This window comes from Manis javanica, chromosome 13 (assembly GCF_040802235.1).
Source record: "Manis javanica isolate MJ-LG chromosome 13, MJ_LKY, whole genome shotgun sequence".
Classification (NCBI taxonomy): Eukaryota; Metazoa; Chordata; class Mammalia; order Pholidota; family Manidae; genus Manis; species Manis javanica.
This window is the reverse complement of record NC_133168.1, coordinates 55,709,142-55,729,273: the sequence shown is the minus strand read 5'-3', so window position 1 is coordinate 55,729,273 and position 20,132 is coordinate 55,709,142. Positions and strand designations below refer to the sequence as shown.

At 33.3% G+C, this 20,132-nt stretch overlaps 1 protein-coding gene across 2 annotated transcripts in view; it reads right to left on the bottom strand.

Moving 5' to 3' along the window:
• Positions 1–20,132, bottom strand: part of PEX7 (peroxisomal biogenesis factor 7) — a 96,898-nt gene that overhangs the window by 53,455 nt on the left and 23,311 nt on the right. For both annotated transcript variants that reach the window (XM_073219652.1, XM_036994724.2), the window contains exons 6-8: positions 18,505–18,611; positions 16,799–16,912; positions 15,230–15,285 (exon numbers count right to left, since the gene is read on the bottom strand). In XM_073219652.1, coding sequence (XP_073075753.1) covers positions 15,230–15,285; positions 16,799–16,912; positions 18,505–18,611 — 277 coding nt within the window. The remainder of the gene's footprint in view (positions 1–15,229; positions 15,286–16,798; positions 16,913–18,504; positions 18,612–20,132) is intronic.

Below are 20,132 nucleotides of genomic sequence, written 5' to 3'. Positions count from 1 at the left end.
AAAACAGCAAGTTTTCTCCTTGAAAAATATCACTTTCTTATCCCAGTAGGACTTCCCACTTTAAATTCTGTTTTATTAATGACTACTTCAAACTGTATTAAAATACAATTGTTTGCAGGCTTTTATAGCATGACCAAAGGTCAACATAATTTTTCACATAATTTAAATTCACTTGCATTTATAAACATTTACTTAGTATAACCATGTCCCCAGGTACTAGAGACAAAACAATGAAACAGACAATCCTACCCTCTAATCAGACAATGGGCTTTATTAATACAAAATACATTCAGTACTAAAATACGCTTTTAAAAATTAAACAAATATGCAAATGCAAATACGTTCATTCTTAAAAAGGTAACCAAAGGCAACTACATTAAGATGCTTTCCTAATATCATGGTTAAGTTTGGTGAGCCTTTGCCACAAAGCAAAAATTGTGATAGAGTTACAAACACATTTATTTATATCTAAGATATCTGAAAGTCATAGAACATTAAACAATTCTTTGGTTATTTTAAGAATTCAATCACAGTTCTTGTAAATGCTAACAGTTAGTATCATATCATCTTGTGGTTTGATAAACAAATATGGAAGAATTAAAAACAACTGTCTTAAACAATGAGGTAAAATGATCATTTGGAAGCTGCATATGAGCTCACAATTCAGCCATATTTCTTATCTATTTACTTTGACTGACCTTTTTTTTTGTGGGTAAGGGGGACTAGGTAAAGTTGAAATGAAAGGTTTGTGAGACAGAGTACATATTCAGCTATACTATCTGTTTACTTTGGCTGACCTTTTTTTACAAGGAAGGAGAGAAAGAGAAGTACCTGCCCATGGAAATCTCTGTGCTAATAAACATAAGGATCAAAAAAGCCTATCAACCACACCAAAGTTAAGACACTTACTATATAAAGGCAAATCCCATGAGAGTAAATGTGACAAAGATAAAAGGTATTTCTGTATTTCCTGCTTTGTTAAGATTCTAAGTTTACTACAATCAATTAAAGACTATTTTCCTGCTTATACAATATAATGAAGTGATTGTCTTACTTTACAATTAAACAATATCATTATTATATTAAAGTGTTTGTAAGAAACATTTTCAGAGCCTTATTTTACACAAGCAAAAACAGCTTACTTCTCATATGTTTTTATTTTGAAAATTACAAACCGACAGAAAAATTCAAAGAATATAATGGCCACCCCTATATCATTCATCTAGCTTCACCAATTTTCAAAATTTTGCCACATTTGCTTTATCTTTCTCTTTCTACACATACACATATAAAATAGTATTTTTGCTGAACCATTTAAAAATACATTGCAGACATCATGATTTCAGTGTCTTTTTGTGATTCTGCTTATTTTTAACAATTTTGGTCAGAGGTGTAAGAGCATGTATTTATAGTGATGGTGATAAATACAAAGTTTGAGGAATATATGTGAATGAATAAGAAAACAAACTAAAATTTACTGAGTGCTTGATGTGGGCCAGTCACTGTGTGAACAGCCCTGCATACATTGACATTTAAACCTTACAACAGTATGTTTTACGACTGAGGACACAACAGCTCAGGGAGGCCAAGTGACTTTATAAGACATTAAATATAGTTACTAATGGCAAATCCAGAATTTTAAACTATATGTACTTTTCTATTACATCATGCTGCCTCCCTAAGAAACCATTTTTTAAGCAAATATATACTTACTATATAATAATTTCGAAGAATACAGAGGTTGAATTGAAATAGAAGTATTCATGTGGTTTGCATTTGAATAAAATTCAGCTTTGTACAGTGCGCCCACTGTTCTGGTTCACTCTGTACCATATTCACAAAGCATGCTTCCCCCACCCCAACTTGACAATGTAACAATAATTCCCATTCACAAGGCTCCTTGGTGGCTTTAAGCAACATAATTATCTTATTAAAGTAATCCTAGGTAAGGCATGAATGATCAACACCTTAACCCTCCCTACTATACCTACATTTTAGAAGAGAAAATTTGTTACTATTAATATTCTCATTTTAAAAACCTATTTGTTTGAACACTTCCTATGTGCCAAGAGTGTCTACACATAGTTTCACTTAATCCTCTGAACATCCCTGCAAGGCAGGAATCATTTCCTGTATTTCACAGCTAGTAAATGGAAGAGTCAGCCTTTCAGCCGAATCCTGATGGACTCAAAGGAACATATGCTCACCCTACCACACAACCGATTTCTAACCCATAGACCTTTCCAAATGTCTCCAGCAAGCAGAGGTGAGGTGGGATAGTACTGATTCTGGATAACCTCCTGCCCTCCATGTAGTACTTCTCTCTCATCTTCTTCTTAACTTGGAATTTTCTTAAGTTATAGTTTATGAGATTTACCAAGTTTTGGTCCTAGATTGTCAAATCTCTCCCAATAAAACCTTGAAGTTACATAATTTAAGTTAAACTATTTTGTGCTTTTCAGGAATATTTATTATTTGTGCCCTAGGACTCAAATATACTTTAATAACATAATATTATAGTTCATCAAATGACAGATCATCTGATATGTACTTATTATAGTAACATTATACTTATTTAGGAATATAACTTTGGGGAGGACCAACAACCCAAAATAGAAAAACAAAAAACAAAGAAAAGTGTGTATATGTAATAAATGGCTATTTTTAAATCCATGTTTTTTATTCAGTGAGAAGATTTTAAAAAGTACATATAGAAGTAAAAAAAACATGACAGCTGGAAGTAAAGAAGCATAGAGAAAACATAAAAAGTGAAAGAAACTATAAAATAAAACTTTGTAGGGCCACAGTTCCTCAGGACAGTTTTATATTACAGGCAGTTCTGTAACTGATACAATGCCAGCCATGGTCACAGGTGGTTAGATTTTTGTTAAGGAAGATTTAAGATTGTGTTCCTAAGTTATATCCCACTTAAAGAAAATAAAAATTTATGTTAAGGATACTTGAAATCCCATCCATCAGTAACCTTTAAATTCTAGTTATATCTTTCCAAACATTTTTCGGTAAAAATGTATATACATATGCCTGTGTGTATGTGTATATTTACACATATCTCTATATACATATATTCTGAAAGGTTTTCAATCTATAATTGTTAAGATAAAAGTTATGGCACATAACATTTTTTACAGCCATCATTGTCAAGACTCAATTATATAGGGTATGGAATACTTCAATCCTGAAATGATTATAGATGTTAGAAGCAATATTGTATTTTGGCAATACAGTCCCAATGGAGAAAATGCTTATATAACAGAGCAAAATTAGACATATTTAGAAATACATAAAGGCTTGGGCTTATCCAAAGTTTTCAGGTATCAAATAATATAAAAACACACCAGATTTGGAAATCTAGGTTCAAGTTTGGCTCTATTACTTGCCAGATATGTGATATCAGCCTGCCCTTCCACTTCTCTGAGTCAACTGTCTTCTGGATAAAATGAGCACACCCCCAGAGCAGTACTGTATGGATTCAAGGAATTATTATATGTGAATATGCTTTGTAAACGAGACATAGCTTATCAAAAATAGGAAGTTAAATATGAGAACAGATATTGATGTGGAAGAACCTGAGGCATAAAGAAGACTCTTCTCTTGGACCTATCCCAGTTGGGGTTCCTACTGTTGGAACCCAATTCAACAGAGGCACTACTGACACTAGAGAAAGAGGAGCTCATTCCTAAATATAGGCATTATCATGGCCATTACAGGACCTTATGCCTGGTCCCTGCCATTAAACGCCAATAGTGTCCCCCACCATTGCATAAAACCAAATACGGCCCTACTAAGAATTACTGCAGGTTTAACTTAAAGGGCAAATGTAACCAGGAAAACATACACATTAAGCTGCAGGTCCTTTTACCTCTGTATAAATAAATGAAGAAGAATGGTCTGAGGCAATGAAGGGGGTAAGGACTTGATAATATGGGTGACTGTTGAAACCACTGTGTTGTTTATGTGAAACCATCATAAGGTTGTATATCAATGATACCTTAATAATAATAAAGAATGGTCAAGGAGGCCACAGAGACTGTATGAGAGCTCTAAGCACCTAAGATGCACTGAAGGGGGAAAATGTTCTGCCAAGGGGATAGAATGGTAGAGAGGAGACAGAGACTGTTTAAATAAAGTTTATCTTGTACATACATTTCCAGGCACTTTTCAATGAAAATGAATATATATGCACATGTAATTACAGAAGTTTTTTAAAATCACTAATTATAAGATAGCAGTCATCTAGGTCTAAGGCTGGCCCCAGTGGTGTGCGGGAGCCAGTCTGTACTGGTTGAGAGCTGACGGTGCACATCTCTTCCCACGCCATGTTTACCACCATCACACTGGTGATATATGGTGGCCACAGTGGGAGTATCTGGATATGGCCATGGTGGGAGTAGTTACACCACTGAACTCATATTTCAAATACTACCGATCAGGTTCCCCCCAACCTGCCTCAAGAGCTGAGTGTTAAAATTTTACCAGCACACCACTGGTCATCCCTCACTGTGTTTTATGTTGAATAATAAATTGTTAATAAACTCAAATGGCATCATTATCTGATCTTATAAAGAAGAGAAGCACTGATAAAACTATTGTTACCTTCTATTTGTACTTTTAGAGTTCAATAGTGGATCTATGAATTTACAAGTTATGTACTGGACATATTGACAAAAAGTTTGACACTGTCACCAAGAAACTGAATTCCAAGGAGGCAGGGAACAAAAGCCTACGTTGAGGCTGTCTGCTTTTGTTGCCATAAAATAAAAATGCTTAGTTCACCTTTGAAGAGTAGCTGGAATAGGCCTCAACCTCAATGAGATGGTCTTCTGTCACTATCCATTCTGGCAGTAACAGTAATGACTATGATAGCAAACACTTATATAGCACTTACTATGCGCCAGCATTTGTGTGTATTAACTCATTTAACCTCAAACCAATCCTGTGTGGTGAGGACTACTATTATCTCCATTTTACAGATAAGAACATTGAGCCACACAGCTTTAAAATAACTTGTTCAAATTTATACAGATAGTAAAAGGCAATCTGGCTCCAGAGGTTGCAGTCCTAACTCGTGTTACCCAGGAATGTTACCCAACCCTCAGTTAGTCCATTTAACATGTGTCCTCCACTACTCTAAATCTGTATTTGTGACTACATATCTCCTACTACACCAACTCAAATGGCATGCTCAGAGTTCACCGAAGTGTTCTTCCACTTTTCCCCAAGCCTTTGCTTCTATCATTTCCTCAGCAATACGTTTCAAACTATTACAATGGCTGTCAGATAACAGACATTCTATAAAAGTACCTGAATTTTAAAGCAGAATACAGCTCTACCATTCTGCAATCAAAAAGTGTTAACAGTTGAGTTGGAAACATTAAAGTTGCTGGTATAGTAGGCAGGGAGTTTTATATCATACAAGCTGTGGATAAGTAGTTTGAAAACATTGGAATTAAAATTCACCTGGTATTTTGCTCGCCAACAATTCTATAAATCTGAAAAAAAAATTGCTCTTTGGTTTATTTTTACCAAGACCATTGATAAAATGTTTTAAATTTTAGAATATTTATAAAAACATCACGAAACTAAAGAGTGCTACTGTGAGGCTTAACTAATCACTTCAGCTCTATCAATTTATGGAAGTTCTATCTTTAAATATCTGTAGTATCTGCCACAATGTGGAAGAGACAAATGTTGCCCTTCCTAATGAAAAGAGCACAATTACAGTGGCGTTTACATTCATTTGGCTGTCATGCATACAGCTTGTTGGTTTCTGTGTTTATGGAACAGTCTACTAGGTAAGAAACCAAAAACAAGCATTTAGAACTCAACACATGCTTAGGCACGGTTGGCACTGCAAAGGTGGCTCCGCAGATAAAAAGGTAAACCTAATGAAGAGGATATCAGGAGAGGCTAATATGCTAAACCTGGGGTGATAACATTCATAGACAAAAGGAAATAATTCACTATGATATAGTTTACATTTAGTGCTATCTGAAGTGAAGTTTAGAAAGAACCAATGTGTATGTGATATTTTTCACAAAGGTTGGAGATTTTATTTAGTCTAAACCATACTAATTTCAAATGCTATATTACTTATTAATTTTTAGATTTTTATTTATTCAGTGAAATGAAGAGCTATACTATCATGTAAAGGTCTTAAAGCTTTTTTAATTAGATATGAAAATATACGCACATTAAAAATATGAAATTGCTTTTTATAGTACTAAAATACCCATCAGTTTTTATAAATGCCCAACCATATGAACTATTTTAAAACAAAAATTTTAAAGCTTACAAGACTAATAAGCAAAATATAAAAATGGGCAAGTAAATGCAAGCTTACATATGAAAAGCTTATGTCACAAACACTAGTTATAAAAAGTCTAAAGGTGATAATTATATAACCATCAGTGCTAAAAATTAAACAGGTTACTGCTTATTTCTTATCTTAAGTCTTTTTCTTTTTGTTAAAATGATTTTTCTGGCACTGAAAACATCATCAATCTAGTGAGAATTAAATTCCTGAATTCAGAGGATAAATTTAACTCCTATCATATGGGATAAAACTTACCACAAAATGCACCATTTCTGACCTTTCCAATGAGTGGTCACCACATACAAATAATGAAAGACTAAATTCACACAGGCATTAGTGCAATTTAAGTCATATTCTCATCATGTTTTGACAGTTATAAATATACATACATTTAATATATATATTCAAAAATCAAAGTTTTAAAAATGGTTTTATTTTCCTTTTCTATTTTCTTTTCATAAGAAAGTGTTTGATAATCCTATTCTGAAATACACAATTACTAGCCTCTAGTTACATTTAATACAGAGGCAAAACAGTAATTTAGTAGTAGCCATATGTATGTTAAAATTAAAATTCTAATTGTGGAAAAAAACCAATGTTGCTGCTACATACTGCCTGTGAGTAATTTGGTTTATGTTTTATTCCACTTTATATTGGAAAAATACTTATCAATTTTCCAGAAAAAAAATAATTCCAGGTTTCATGCTTGACTAGGGATAAGGCCATAAATTGCCCTGGTGAATGGAAGCTTAAGGGAACACTAACAGCTTGGCTAAGAACGAAAGAGAAATGTGAGAGAGGAGTTAAAAGAAAACAGGATAAAGGAAGTCACAAGCCAAGGATAAAGTCAAGGGACAGCTGCAGCTTGATGTTATGGGGAAAGAAGAGGTAATTTCATGAGTAGAGTCCTGAAGATAACAGAAGTGTATAGAATTAAGAGCACTCATGTCCAAGAGAAGCAGAGCAGAGAGGCACAGACTTCGATAAATGTGCAGTCTTATAGGGAAATTGAAATAATTTGTGCTTGAGCCCTACAATTAAATAATTTATTTTTTTAAAGAGAGAGAGGAGGTCTTTTACTCAAAGTGTACAGAATAGGGTTGGTGAGGTGGCTTCAGAAGGGAAGCAAAGGTGGGGAACAGTGAAGAAATCAGCACAGTACTTCCAAGTATGTCCTCTTAGGTAAATTTTATAATCCTTTTGTGAGCTTGTGAAGACAGATATTACTAATTCTATTTTACATATAAAAAACCTGGATTCTAAATTACATAGGAAAAATTGCCTATCAGAATGTCTTTTTCAAATACATTTGAAAGATCTCTTATTATTAATTAAATTTCAACTTTCCTAAATACTTACAAATGCAGCTTAAGATACTTCTGATCTTATGGTATGTTACAGAACCATGACCTATGCCATTTCTCTTCCCAGAAGCACTAAACATCTATCTCCAATCTCCAGTTTTGCTGAGGATTCAGGAAAGAAGCACAGTAGAGAGAAATTCTTAAAAGTGGAGAGAAAAACAAGGCTGTGAGCCACAAACTGTGATGCTTTCTGAGTGTGATTAGGTACCTACAAGTTTTTAGAGTAGTGCAGTCACATTCAAAGGCCCAGTCTTAAAAATGTCCCTGAAACAAATTCATATCTACAAAAGTAAGGCATTTCCCATCTGGCTATGCAGGGGGGCTTAAGTAGATAGAAAAAACAGGGAGTGGCCACTAGATTAAGATCACAATGACAATTCTGAAAAGGAAGAATAGGTAGTCACTAGGTTTCCACTTTTAATTAGAAACAGAACAGTGAAATGGATTTAAGATGCCCCTTGATTGGCAGGATCTAAAAATCTGAAAGACCTAATTAAAACTGTTAAGGATACTAAAAATGAGATCATCAAATGATTAATGCCCCATCTCCAGTGATCAGTTCCAAACACTAGAACAGTCTCTGAAATTCAAGGACTAGATCTACATCTAGAAATGCCTTCTGAGCACACAAGTAACACTGTAAGAGAGAAGGTTGAAAGTTCACTCTTCATCCTGCTCAGCCTATCTGGAGGATCTCACATTACTAGCCATCCGCATCTGGATGAAACTCTCTTCTAAGCAGTTTCTAGGACATACTTCATGCTCTGCAGTCGCCTTTGGTTTGGGTGGGCTGTTCCCTTCTTCCTTCCAACATTAATTCCCTCCTGAAGATAATGCCTTTTTGCTCTTTCTCTAAAATTATCTCCCTTTGGCTTATTCATTCTTATGGGCTGAATATCAGTAAGTCAATGCTCTTCAAATCCACATTTACAACCCAAACCTCCAGCAAATGCTCTAACTCCATAGTTCTAGTTTGGAAAGTTTGGGGGATGGCCAGAAACTGACAGGTTTTCTTCCTGCCTCCCATGTTCTTCTGTTCCCATGCTAAAAATTATATAATCTCTCCTTACTATTTTACACAGACTATTAGAAAAACAAAACCTGGTTATGGTATCCTTTTAATTGAGAGCTGGAGGCCTCAGTGTGATTATGTTTCCCAGTTTGTCTGACTGCTTGCATTAGATCAATCAAAAAAAAAACCAAGTTAGGGCATGTAATTTCTCCCAAAGCATTGTTGTAATTTATTCTATTAGAAGTACATTCCTTACAAACAAAATTATATAGCTTATGCCATATAAACACTGACTCAGGAGTAAAGGAGAAAGGAATCCTGGGTAGCTGAGGCAATGAGGCCATGAGAATCCAAAACTCAGTGTATCTTCACAAAACCCAAGACAGAACAAGTAGAAGGACAAATAAAACTACACAAAACTCAAGGCTTCAACACATCCAAACTTCTAACATGTAAAAAATAAAAATAAAAAAAGATTTTCAATGAGTTGTCTCCCATGTTTCAGCTGTAAGCCTGGAAAAACTGAATGAAACAAAGAAGGAAGAGCTAGAAGCAGGTCTAAGACTGACTTAAGTGAAAGAAAATCCATCCTGAAATACTGAAAAGCACAGCACAGATTACATATTTAAAAGTGCATAGGACACAAGGAGTTCTCTAAGCAAGTTAACAGTTTAGGGGGAAAAGTGGATTAAAACAAAGGAAAGGTACCACACAACAACATTAACCCTGTCCAAGATATGCAGAAACACACAAAGTCTTCATCATTAAAAAAAATACTACAATAAAAATAAAATGGATATAATTCAAACAATTCACCTGACAGAAGATTAACCTCAGAAAACAGTGAAGCAAAAGAAAATTGTAGTATAACATTCTAAATGGAATTAAATATCTTCAAACAAGCACTTGATGACATGAAGAAACAAAAAGAAAGCCTTGACTTTGACCAATGTGGTATAATAAAAAATAGATTTGATCTTTGTCTCCAATTTCTGGCACATAGTTCCTAAAATCCTTGGAATTGATAGGAACGTCTTTTGTTATTCAAAAGGAGCCCCTTTTGAGCACACCTGAGTTAATGCTAATGAGATGACTTATGATGGAGTTGCTACCAGCGTCAGAATGGGGCTGGTCACCAGAAAGACCAGCTGATTTGAGGGTTGGAACTTTCAGCTGCACCTACTGAATTCCCAAGGAAGGAGGAGGGCTGGAAATTAAACTCTACTCTTGAACAAGATTTGTTGACCTTCAAAGGTTGGAGAACACATCCATGTGCTGGGATGGTGGTGCACCCCAGTTCCATGAGTAGAGTAGCTCTGCACTCAGGACTCTTCTGGATCTCTCCCTATGTACTTCTTCATTTGGCTGTTCATCTTTATGCTTTATTTTATTTTTTATAATAAACTTACAAATGTAAGTAAATGGTTCCCTGAGCTTTGTGAGCCATTCTAGCAAATTACTGATCCTTAGAAGGGCATCATGGGAACCCCCATTTACAGCTAGTCTGTCATAAGTACAGGTGACAACCTAGACTTTTAACTGGTATTGAAGTGGGGGCAATCTTGTGTAACTGAGCCCTTAACCTGGGGGATCTGATGTTATCTCCAGGTACCTAGTATCAGAATTAAGTTAACTTTGTCAGACATCCAGTTGATGTCCATTGAGAACTGGGGCAATGCTTGGTGTAGGAAAACCACACACACACCTGGTGTCAGCTGTATTGAAGAGTAGAGGAAGAAAAAATAACGCAAAAAATATAATCAGCAGAAATACAGCTGATTGAACACAAGAAAGTAATAGGAGAAAAATGGGAAAATCATATCAGAAATGAAGACAAAATTATTTCTATGGTGCCCAAAGAATAAGTTCACACAAAAACATAAGGGCATTGAAATTAGCCAAGAAATAACCAAGCAAATGAAAATGAGAAAAAGAAAGATCAGGAATGTTTGATATAGAAGACAAGTAAAAGAGATCAAATTATTTATAATTAGAGTTATTTCTAGAAGATAAAACAATGGATCAGAATAATTAAAATTATAATCCAAAAAACTTTCTGGAAATAAAGAAGACTTGAATCTACATATTTAAAGAACCCCCGGAACTCTTTAACATACAGAAGAGAAAACTGAACTGCAGCAATCAGGGTCTCTAGGAAAAAAAAGATCAAATAACTTAAGAGGACAAGAGATTAGACTGGCATCAGAATTCTCAAAAACAATGTAGAAAGCAAGGCAAAATGAGACAGCAATTTCAAAAAAACTCCCCCAAACATGTAAATCAAGGAGTTTGTATTCAGCTAGGCTATCTTTCAAGTATCTAGGCTATAGAGAAATAGTTTTAAACACGAAAGATCTCCTAAGATGTTGTACTCATCAGCCCTTGAGAAATCTACTAAAAGATAAACTTCATCAAAGCAAGAGATGGCAGAGAAATTTCAGCAAAATGATTGATGATGAGTATTTAGTATGCTGAGTTTTGTGTCCAAGACTTAAAGAAAGTAGGAAACAAAAGTGGAAGAGTAACATATCATGATATGTGCTATGTTATACTATATATTCTCAAAAAGTACATATAAAACACTCAAAATTTGATGGAAATGGGAGAGAATAAAAAAGGAAAGTACAATAAGCTCAGTGGTTGCTGCATATGTAACAGCTAGGGATGAAATAACACTAAAAACTCATAAACCACATAATAAATGGTTGAATTAAAAAATCCCTTCTTAAAGACAAGGGAATAAAGGCATTAAAAAAAGTTTTAAGACCAAAGGCAACCATTAAAACAAATAAAAACTCACCTATGAGCCAGAAAGACAATAACAAAAATATCACATACAGAAACAACAAATACAACATAATACGTATAATAATCATAACATAAAATGACAGACTTGATAGCAAACTTATTTTTATCAAGAAATATGAATAGGTTAAACTTGTCTATTACAATATAAAAATTTTTGATTCAGTTAACCAAGTAAGACCCAAATATATACTCTATACAAGACGTACAACAAAAACAAAATGGTTTAAAAAAGCTAAAAATAAAGGTATGGGAGAGGTATACTTGGAAAGTGGAAACAATATGACATAAAGGGCAATGGTACTGAAAAGAGACAAAGCAAAATTAAACTAAAAGGCTTTAACTGTGATAGAGAAGGACTTTCTTTGATGCTATGAGTCTCAGTTCACTGTATGGCTATTACAAATAGCTATACACCAAATAACACACCATCTAATTTACAAAATAAAAACTGTAAGAGATGCAGGGAGACATACATAGAAATGCAGTGGTAATAAGAGATTTTAACATCCCACTCTCAGTACAAAACAGATTAGTTGGACCCAAAATAAAGAAGGATACAGAAGATCTGAATAACAACCAATTAGTAGAGCTTATGGTTATATATTGTACTTACAGTGTGATAATAAAGAATATACCTTCATACCAATAACATATGGAACATTCACAAAAACTAATCATTTATTAGGTCCCCCTTAAAAGTCAGAATGTTCCATAAAATACAATGACTGAAAATAATATTCTCTAATCACAATGCAATTAAACTAGAAATTATTAACAAATGTTTAAAAATAAGAAGGAACTTTCACCTGGAATAAATAAATTCTTATTAAGCAACTCTTGGGAGAAAAGGGAAATAGAGAAGTCACAAAATTTTTAAAAATTATAATGAAAATATTAAATATAGGATTTATGGGCTATAACTGAAATAGTAACCAGAAGAAAATTCATAGCCTTAAACACTTAGACAAAATTAAAGAATAAAAATAAATTCCTAGCTCAAAAGTTGAAAAAAGAACCAAGTAAGTCACAAGAAAGGACCAAGGGTAAACAAAGATAAAAGCAGCAATTAATGAGGTAGTGAATAGAAAACAGTAGTTCTACTCAATAAAGCAAAATCTGGCTTGCTGAAGAAAAAAATAACAAAATAAACATGCCATTAGATGATGTAATCAAAGAGAAAATCACAAATACACAAAATCAGAAATGACCAGGGTGAAAAAACTGTTGAAAGACAAGAAATTAAAAAGTAATGACACTACAGGACATTCGTACAAATGAATTTCAAAACCTGTAAGCAATGGATAACTTCCAAAAGTGATCCCATCAGTGATAAAAAAGTTTATTTATTTATTTATTTTTTATTTTGGTATCATTAATGTACAATTATATGAGCAACATTATGTTTACTAGACTCCCCCTATTTTCAAGTTCCCACCACATACCCCATTACAGTCACTGTCCATCAGCGTAGTAAGATGCTATAGAATCACCACTTGTCTTCTCTATGTTATACTGCCTTCCTCGTGTCCCCACCCTCTGCTGCTACATTATGTGTGCTAATCGTAATGCCCCATTTCCATTTAAGAAATAAAGTAAGTTAGCAAGAAAGTACTCCACAAAAAGAACCATGGTTGGATGGTTTCACAGGGGAATTCTACCAAGGTTTCAAAGACCAAATAGCCTCAATGCTGCATAACTGTTTCAGAGCATTGAAAATGTAGGAAAAATCTTAATCCTTTTTTTATGAAGCAAGTAAAACATTGTATAAAAACGAAGGAGAAGAAAAAGAAAACTAGACTAAAAGCACCTCTGATGCAAAACCTCTGAACCTCTGAATAAAATATTAGCAGACAGAATCCAATACCACAGTTAAGAAAATAATACACAAAGAACAAGAGGGATTTAGTCCAGAAAGGCAAGGTTGGTTCAATACATTAATACATTATATTAATAGCTCTGAGAAGAAACATCACGATCACCTCCCCAGATACTGAAATTGACGTTAGCATGATGAATAAACATAACATATATACTTTGTCTTAAAGCTAGCACCTTACTTTTAACAGGGAAACACTAGAGGCATTTTCACTAATACAAGAATTAGACATTCTCTGTAACACTATTTAACATTGTAATAGATGTGTCTACCAATGCAATTAGATAAATCAAGTAGAGGCATCAAAACTGGAATTGAAGATGTAAAACAATCTTTATAGATGATATGATTACATACCTGAAAACCCTAAAGAATCAATGACCTTTAGATGGCAGAGAAACAGGCACTCTCAAACACTGCTGCTTGAAATGGAAATTGGTATAATCCTCATAGATGGGAATTTGGTAATATCTAAGAAAATTATGTTCACCTTTTGACCCAGCAATCCCACTACTCTGAAGTTAATTCTCTAACAATGTGAACATACATACATACATACACACATACAGGGTTAATATTCATTGTGACATTGTTTATTTACAAAATAGTTGAAACAAGCTAAATGCCCATACATAGGAAAGTAGTTGAGTAAACTATAGTATACCCACATGATGAGTATTAATTATGTAGAATGAGAAAGATCTCTATGAACTGATAAAGACAGTGATTTCCAGGGTATATTTTAAGTGGAAAAAGCAAACTTGACAAGAGTATCCAGAGTATTCCACTTTCTATGTAAGAAATGAAATATACATGTGTCTACTTAACTGAGGATAATTGGTTACCTATTGTGTATGGGACCCTACAGAATGGGTTGGAAAGAATAGAGGAAATGTAGAGGGGAAATCAACACCTTGCTGAGTATATCATTATGTACATCGTGGCTTTTGGAGTCATGATAATGTTTTGTCTGCTTAGAAAAAGACAAAATCAACAAGGATGGGAGAAAAGACTAAAGTTGAATATAAACAGAAACATGAATCAAACCATGTTTCAAATTAATAATATAAACACACTAATGGAGGAGAACAGAACTAACCTAAATAACTTCAATTCACAGTATTTGGACTAGGAAAAAAAGCTCTAAACAAATATTGGGCTCTAGTAAAATGCTTTTTTGCAGAGGCATAGCTTTGCAAATCTGAAACTACTTTGTGAATTTTACAGGGCTTGGCAAATAAGTAAACATATTGTAGGTAACAGGAATTAGAAGTTATAAATTTGGAAAACGAGCAAAAAATATAATGGACTGTATGCAGTGTGCGGTTGGAACTAAGGGGTAGGGATAGAGATACACACACCCATGTATAACTCACACACAGATGCACATGTACACATACATACATTTCATATATGTACATTCACAAACATACATATACTCATACAGATTTTATCATTTTTTAACAATCTTAGCCTTAACATTCATATTAGACCTGAAGAAATGGCATTTCCCAATTTTTAAAATGTAAATTTAAAAGATACTGGCTATGCAATCTATAGGATAGGAAGGTATTTCTACAGGAAGAACTGCCAGGAAAACAGGCCTTGAAACTGAGCAGCAAACCTAATCTTTAAATAGCAAAGAATTTACTCTGATATGTGGCTCCATCATAAAAACATAAAAAAAAAAATTATTCCCAGTAGCAAATATCCAAATGTGCACAGATCAGATTATTTTCATGTTAATAAGACAAACACATTATCTTTCATATAAGTTGTAAAAATGCAAATGCTTCTTGGTATTTCATAATGAAACTTATCAAAAACCACTGTACCTTACAGTAAAATCATAGGAACAAGAGGCTAGCACGGAAGCATGAAATGGTGAAAACTACAAAACAAAAGCAAAAAGATTTTAGAATTACTTGTAATTATACTATGCTACTTCATATTGTCATTCCCATACATTACAATAAATTAAAGTTTAGTCAGGACTGCCACTTAAAATTATGCTTTCCTGAACCTTATATGCTTTGATTCAAAGCAAAAATCTTTTGGCCCTTTAGGTATCATCTACAGGAAATATTTATTTTTAGTTTTCCAAAAAGAAGTTGTTCCTCAAGTTTTTTAGTGCTTACTTATAAAATATCCCCAAAGTATTGATATTCTGGGAAAGTTAAATACAATGGCTAACCACAAACGACTTCTACAAATGTAAGAGATTTAAGTATGTGGTAATACAAATATATAATCATTTAACTTATCAATTTTATGAATATGTATTATGACCGTTATATGTACAAGTATCAAATAAGCATTTAAATGTTAAATAAAATCACCTTCAAAAGAAATATTGTTATTTGTATACTACAGCTAATGAAGAATGATATCAAGGACAAAAACTGCAAATTTAAAGACAAATAGTATCTTTCAGATAAGTGATAAACACATTTTAATAGGCTACCCTTTGCAATTATAATTTTTCAGTGTTTTTCTTACCAGTACTTAATAGTTACATATACATATTTATCTACACTTGAACACACTTCATTAGTTTGTAAAAATGCTTTCACTACATTATCCAATTTCACTTTCAGAAGTACTGTGAAATATATATAGAAAATATTTTTTGACTACCAAACCTATGTGCTATTAAAAAAACAAGATGCTGTGTCTCATACGTTGAGTTGCAGCCAGTAAAATTTAAATATTAATTTAACTGAAATTTAGAGTTTTGAAATAGGAATAACATAATTATCTTATTGAAAAGATCAGTAAGGTACTTTTCTACCTTTAATGTAATAAAACAAAGAATGAGGTGTCACTAGGAGGTGTCACTTAATGTCCTTCTTAGTGATCAAGCAAAACCTACCTAAATAAAAGCTAGGAAACTAACTTAAGGCACCTTATAACTACACAAATTTCTTAGGAGCAGCAGAGAAAAGTTATCTTTATCTCGTCTTCTACTGTTTGTGAAGTGGAAAATTTTCTATACCCAAATGTTTGTGAACATTCATATGTATTATCATGATAGGGGGGAAAAAAAGAATTAACCATCTCTGTATAAGAGTTTAAATAAAACAGAGGCCTGCACAATGAATGGACAAGAATGAAGACTATAATATGAAAACTGTATTACTATAGTTTAAAAATATTAAAGGCATAGTAGATTGGGGATGACAGAATGATAAAACATTTTATTTAACCTTAAGCACTAATTACATATGTTACCCCAATTCATTCAATAATTTTTCAAATGTTTTTCCTAATTTGAATTTTCAATATTTATTATAATTGGGTTAACAAAAATATGTATAAGAATCAATAACCTCAACGCCTAACCATCTTTAATATGTATTTAATTGATTATATTCTACATATAAAAAGAAAAGATAAAAACTTACTTTCACTCTCCTAATAGCATAGGTATGACCAAGAAGCTCAAACACCGGCTGTCGTACATTCCTCAAGTCCCAGCCTCTCAAACTACAATCAACTGCCCCTGTCACCAGCAAATTCTGAAAACAATTCAGAGAAAAATAAATAGTGATTTCTTTGTAATTAAGCAGTACCCTCGGTTTTCTACTCAAAACAATATCTATTTTCTGGTAATTATTTAATCTGAACCTAGGAGTCATTCTTGATAAGTTTTATGACTAGTATAAAAGAAATCAAAATATACATCAAAAAGCAAAAATTAATATGACTTGAGAGAAAAGGAACTCAATATGCTTTACATATTTGATGAAATACACTACACTCAACAGAAAAAGGCATAGTCCCAACTAGCACTGTGGATTCTCCAATACACTTCTAGTAATATAAATAAGTACTTAAGGTCTTAAAAATTGTGTCTGACAAAGAAGCCCACCTTTCTCTTCAATATGCTCTGAGGTTTTACCAGGCATTAAAAGGCAAGAGGCCTGTTATTTTAGGAGTATATGGAAGAGCAAAGTGCATAAACTAAATTTTTATGTTTTTCTAAATCTAAAACATTGTTCCCAACTCTCATGGACCATGTCTTAATATATCTAATCATGTCTGAGAATCTATGCAAATAGTGATGTCTCCTATCTAATCAGGTTTTAAATATTCTGCTATCTAGAATCCTCAGTTAACCCAGAGTTCCTGGCTGAACAGGCCAAGAGTTGGGTACACATTTACCCCTATTCCATGTCAACCAAAATAGTAATTCATTGCCTGAATGTGTTGGGCTTTAGCATAAGCTCATTTGAGAAAAAGTTCCAATAATTCAAAAAAAAATTTAACTACTCTCAAGTGTACAACAGTACACTTTTTACAATTCTCCAAATTATACCATATAGTCCACAATTTCATTTCCCCTTATGGAAAATTCACTTATGAGAGAGATGTGAACTGTAGTTACTAGCACTGAAATTTTTATGTAGGCCAAGTGTTATTATTGATTATGTACTTCATCTCCTTTTAATCTATTTATTTCATTTTATTTAAAGAACTCTACCAATATAATATTCTGTTAACTTTTGACTAATTAATCAAAAACTGGGAAAAAACAAGGCATACATCTTAGACCACTTCAGGTACATAAACAGCATATCAATACATGTTAGACCTATTTCTATTTCTAATTCATACACTCATGTGGTTAAATGAAGCTTTGCAAAATGCAACCAATGGACACTGCTATCTTACAGAAGCATGAAGCTTGGTTAGGCTTATATAGAAAATTGTAAAAACTGATGTCAAACTAAAAATCAAGTTTCAGCAGCCTGACCAGCCAAATGAACAAGAACTGAAAGCAAAAGGTAACATAACTTGTGGGGGGTGAAGAGCAATAAAGAAAAAAATTATATAAATTGCAAAGCAGTTTCCCAAACAAATAAGCAAGGCTGCACTGCTGAACTTTGAGAATTTTTGTTTCTTATTCTGCCTGTTTTATGTGCACTTGAATCCAATTACTGCTAATGTAGGTCACTGACAATCATCAAGTAAAAATGAAAGGGACTGACTTTAACTTAATGGTCCATAAACACTACCAAAACCCACATAATCAAAGATAAAATAAAATCAAGAACATTTCAACATTAGGAAGGGCTCAGCAGCTCAGGACAAAGCCAGGACAGGGTACCTCATTGTATTTACACCAGTCACAGCTCAAAATTTCTGCCTGATGTGCTGGAATCACAGTTCTGACTCCTGTTGACTTCACATCCCAAATTCTTAGAGTCTGATCACCTGGAGAAAGAGGAAGACTTGATCACTTTCCATCACACCACTTGGATGCTAGTGACGTATTGCACTCATGATAATAAATCAAGGGAAAGCACACTGCTTTCAGTGTTAGGATACTGCCACCTATATATCATATAAACATATATACATATTGTTTTTAAGTATAATAATGCATAAGCATTACTAAAAATGAATGACTACTATAAGTATATGTACCATGATAATGTTTTTAGATGAACTCAAAGCAGGAAAATATGAATCTCATACTGTGGTGACTAAACACACACACAGTGCATTTTTGAGGATAGGAAATAGGCCCTGAAAATCCTTGTTTCTAGTAAATAAAGTTAGCACCCTCTATCAGCATATTCTACAAGAAACAAAATGCTACCAGTTTTACTGTGAAATGTGGGTGGTCTACCAAGCCAAAATGGAGAATTATTAAATCTCAGCTTTTATGTTTACTGCATTTTGATGGACCAGCCAAAGGCATATTTTTCTCCTTGGAAAAAACAAGCTGAAAAAATGTAAGGATTATATATTGCATTATAATAAAAATGGTTTACATTGCTTAGCTGCACAAAGTCACTCTGATTATACACTTTATATGCTGTTTCCTTCAGTTTGTGTAAACTATAAGGAAACAACAAAATGACCAGACAAATATAACTCAGGATATACATGGATCTATACATGTATATTTACATCAAAAGTAAATTATATATAATAACTGATCATAGGAGAAAGATAGTTCAGCTTGATGAAAAGAATATGGTCTATGACCCGATTGCAGTCAAGGTCTTCAATTGCACTTAGTAGTTGTGTGGCCCTGCACAACTTACATAATGTCTCTGAGTCTGATTCCTCATTTCTAAACAAGAAACAGAATGTCTACATGCAGGCATGTACAACAATTTAGTGAGACAAAGTTTCTGTGGAACATCAAGCATAGTCTCTAGCACATAGAAGATACTTAAATAGCACACAAAAATGCTAAAACTTTAAATTCCTTTGTTTACTTACATACATTTTCCTGTATTTCCAATTCTAAATCATATGACATTTAGGTAATTTTAGCAATTTTAGACAACTTTTTTCTGATTTCTTTGGATGTTGATTAAGAAAGGTAAGAATTAAAATGTTAGTGACAATGAAGTGTAGAGGTTAAAAATAGGGACTTGGAGTTCCAGAACTTGGTTCCAATCCAGCTCAATCATTTGGTAACTGTTGATATTTAATCGTTACTTACCCCCCCATAAAAATTTTCCTTACCTATGAAAAAATATCTGCTTTATAAAGTTGAAATAGGTTGTACAAAATAAGAAAACATACCCATAATTTGAAGTCATTCCTGCCCCTATTAATAATAACATGAACAACAGCTAATTTATTAAGTGCCAGATGCTAGTCTAAACATTTTATATGTATTAACTTTTATAAAACATCCCAATGAGGTAGAAATTTTGATAATATAAGTAGTTTTTGTAGTAATTTACAAATGAGGAAACAGAAGCACATGAAGAT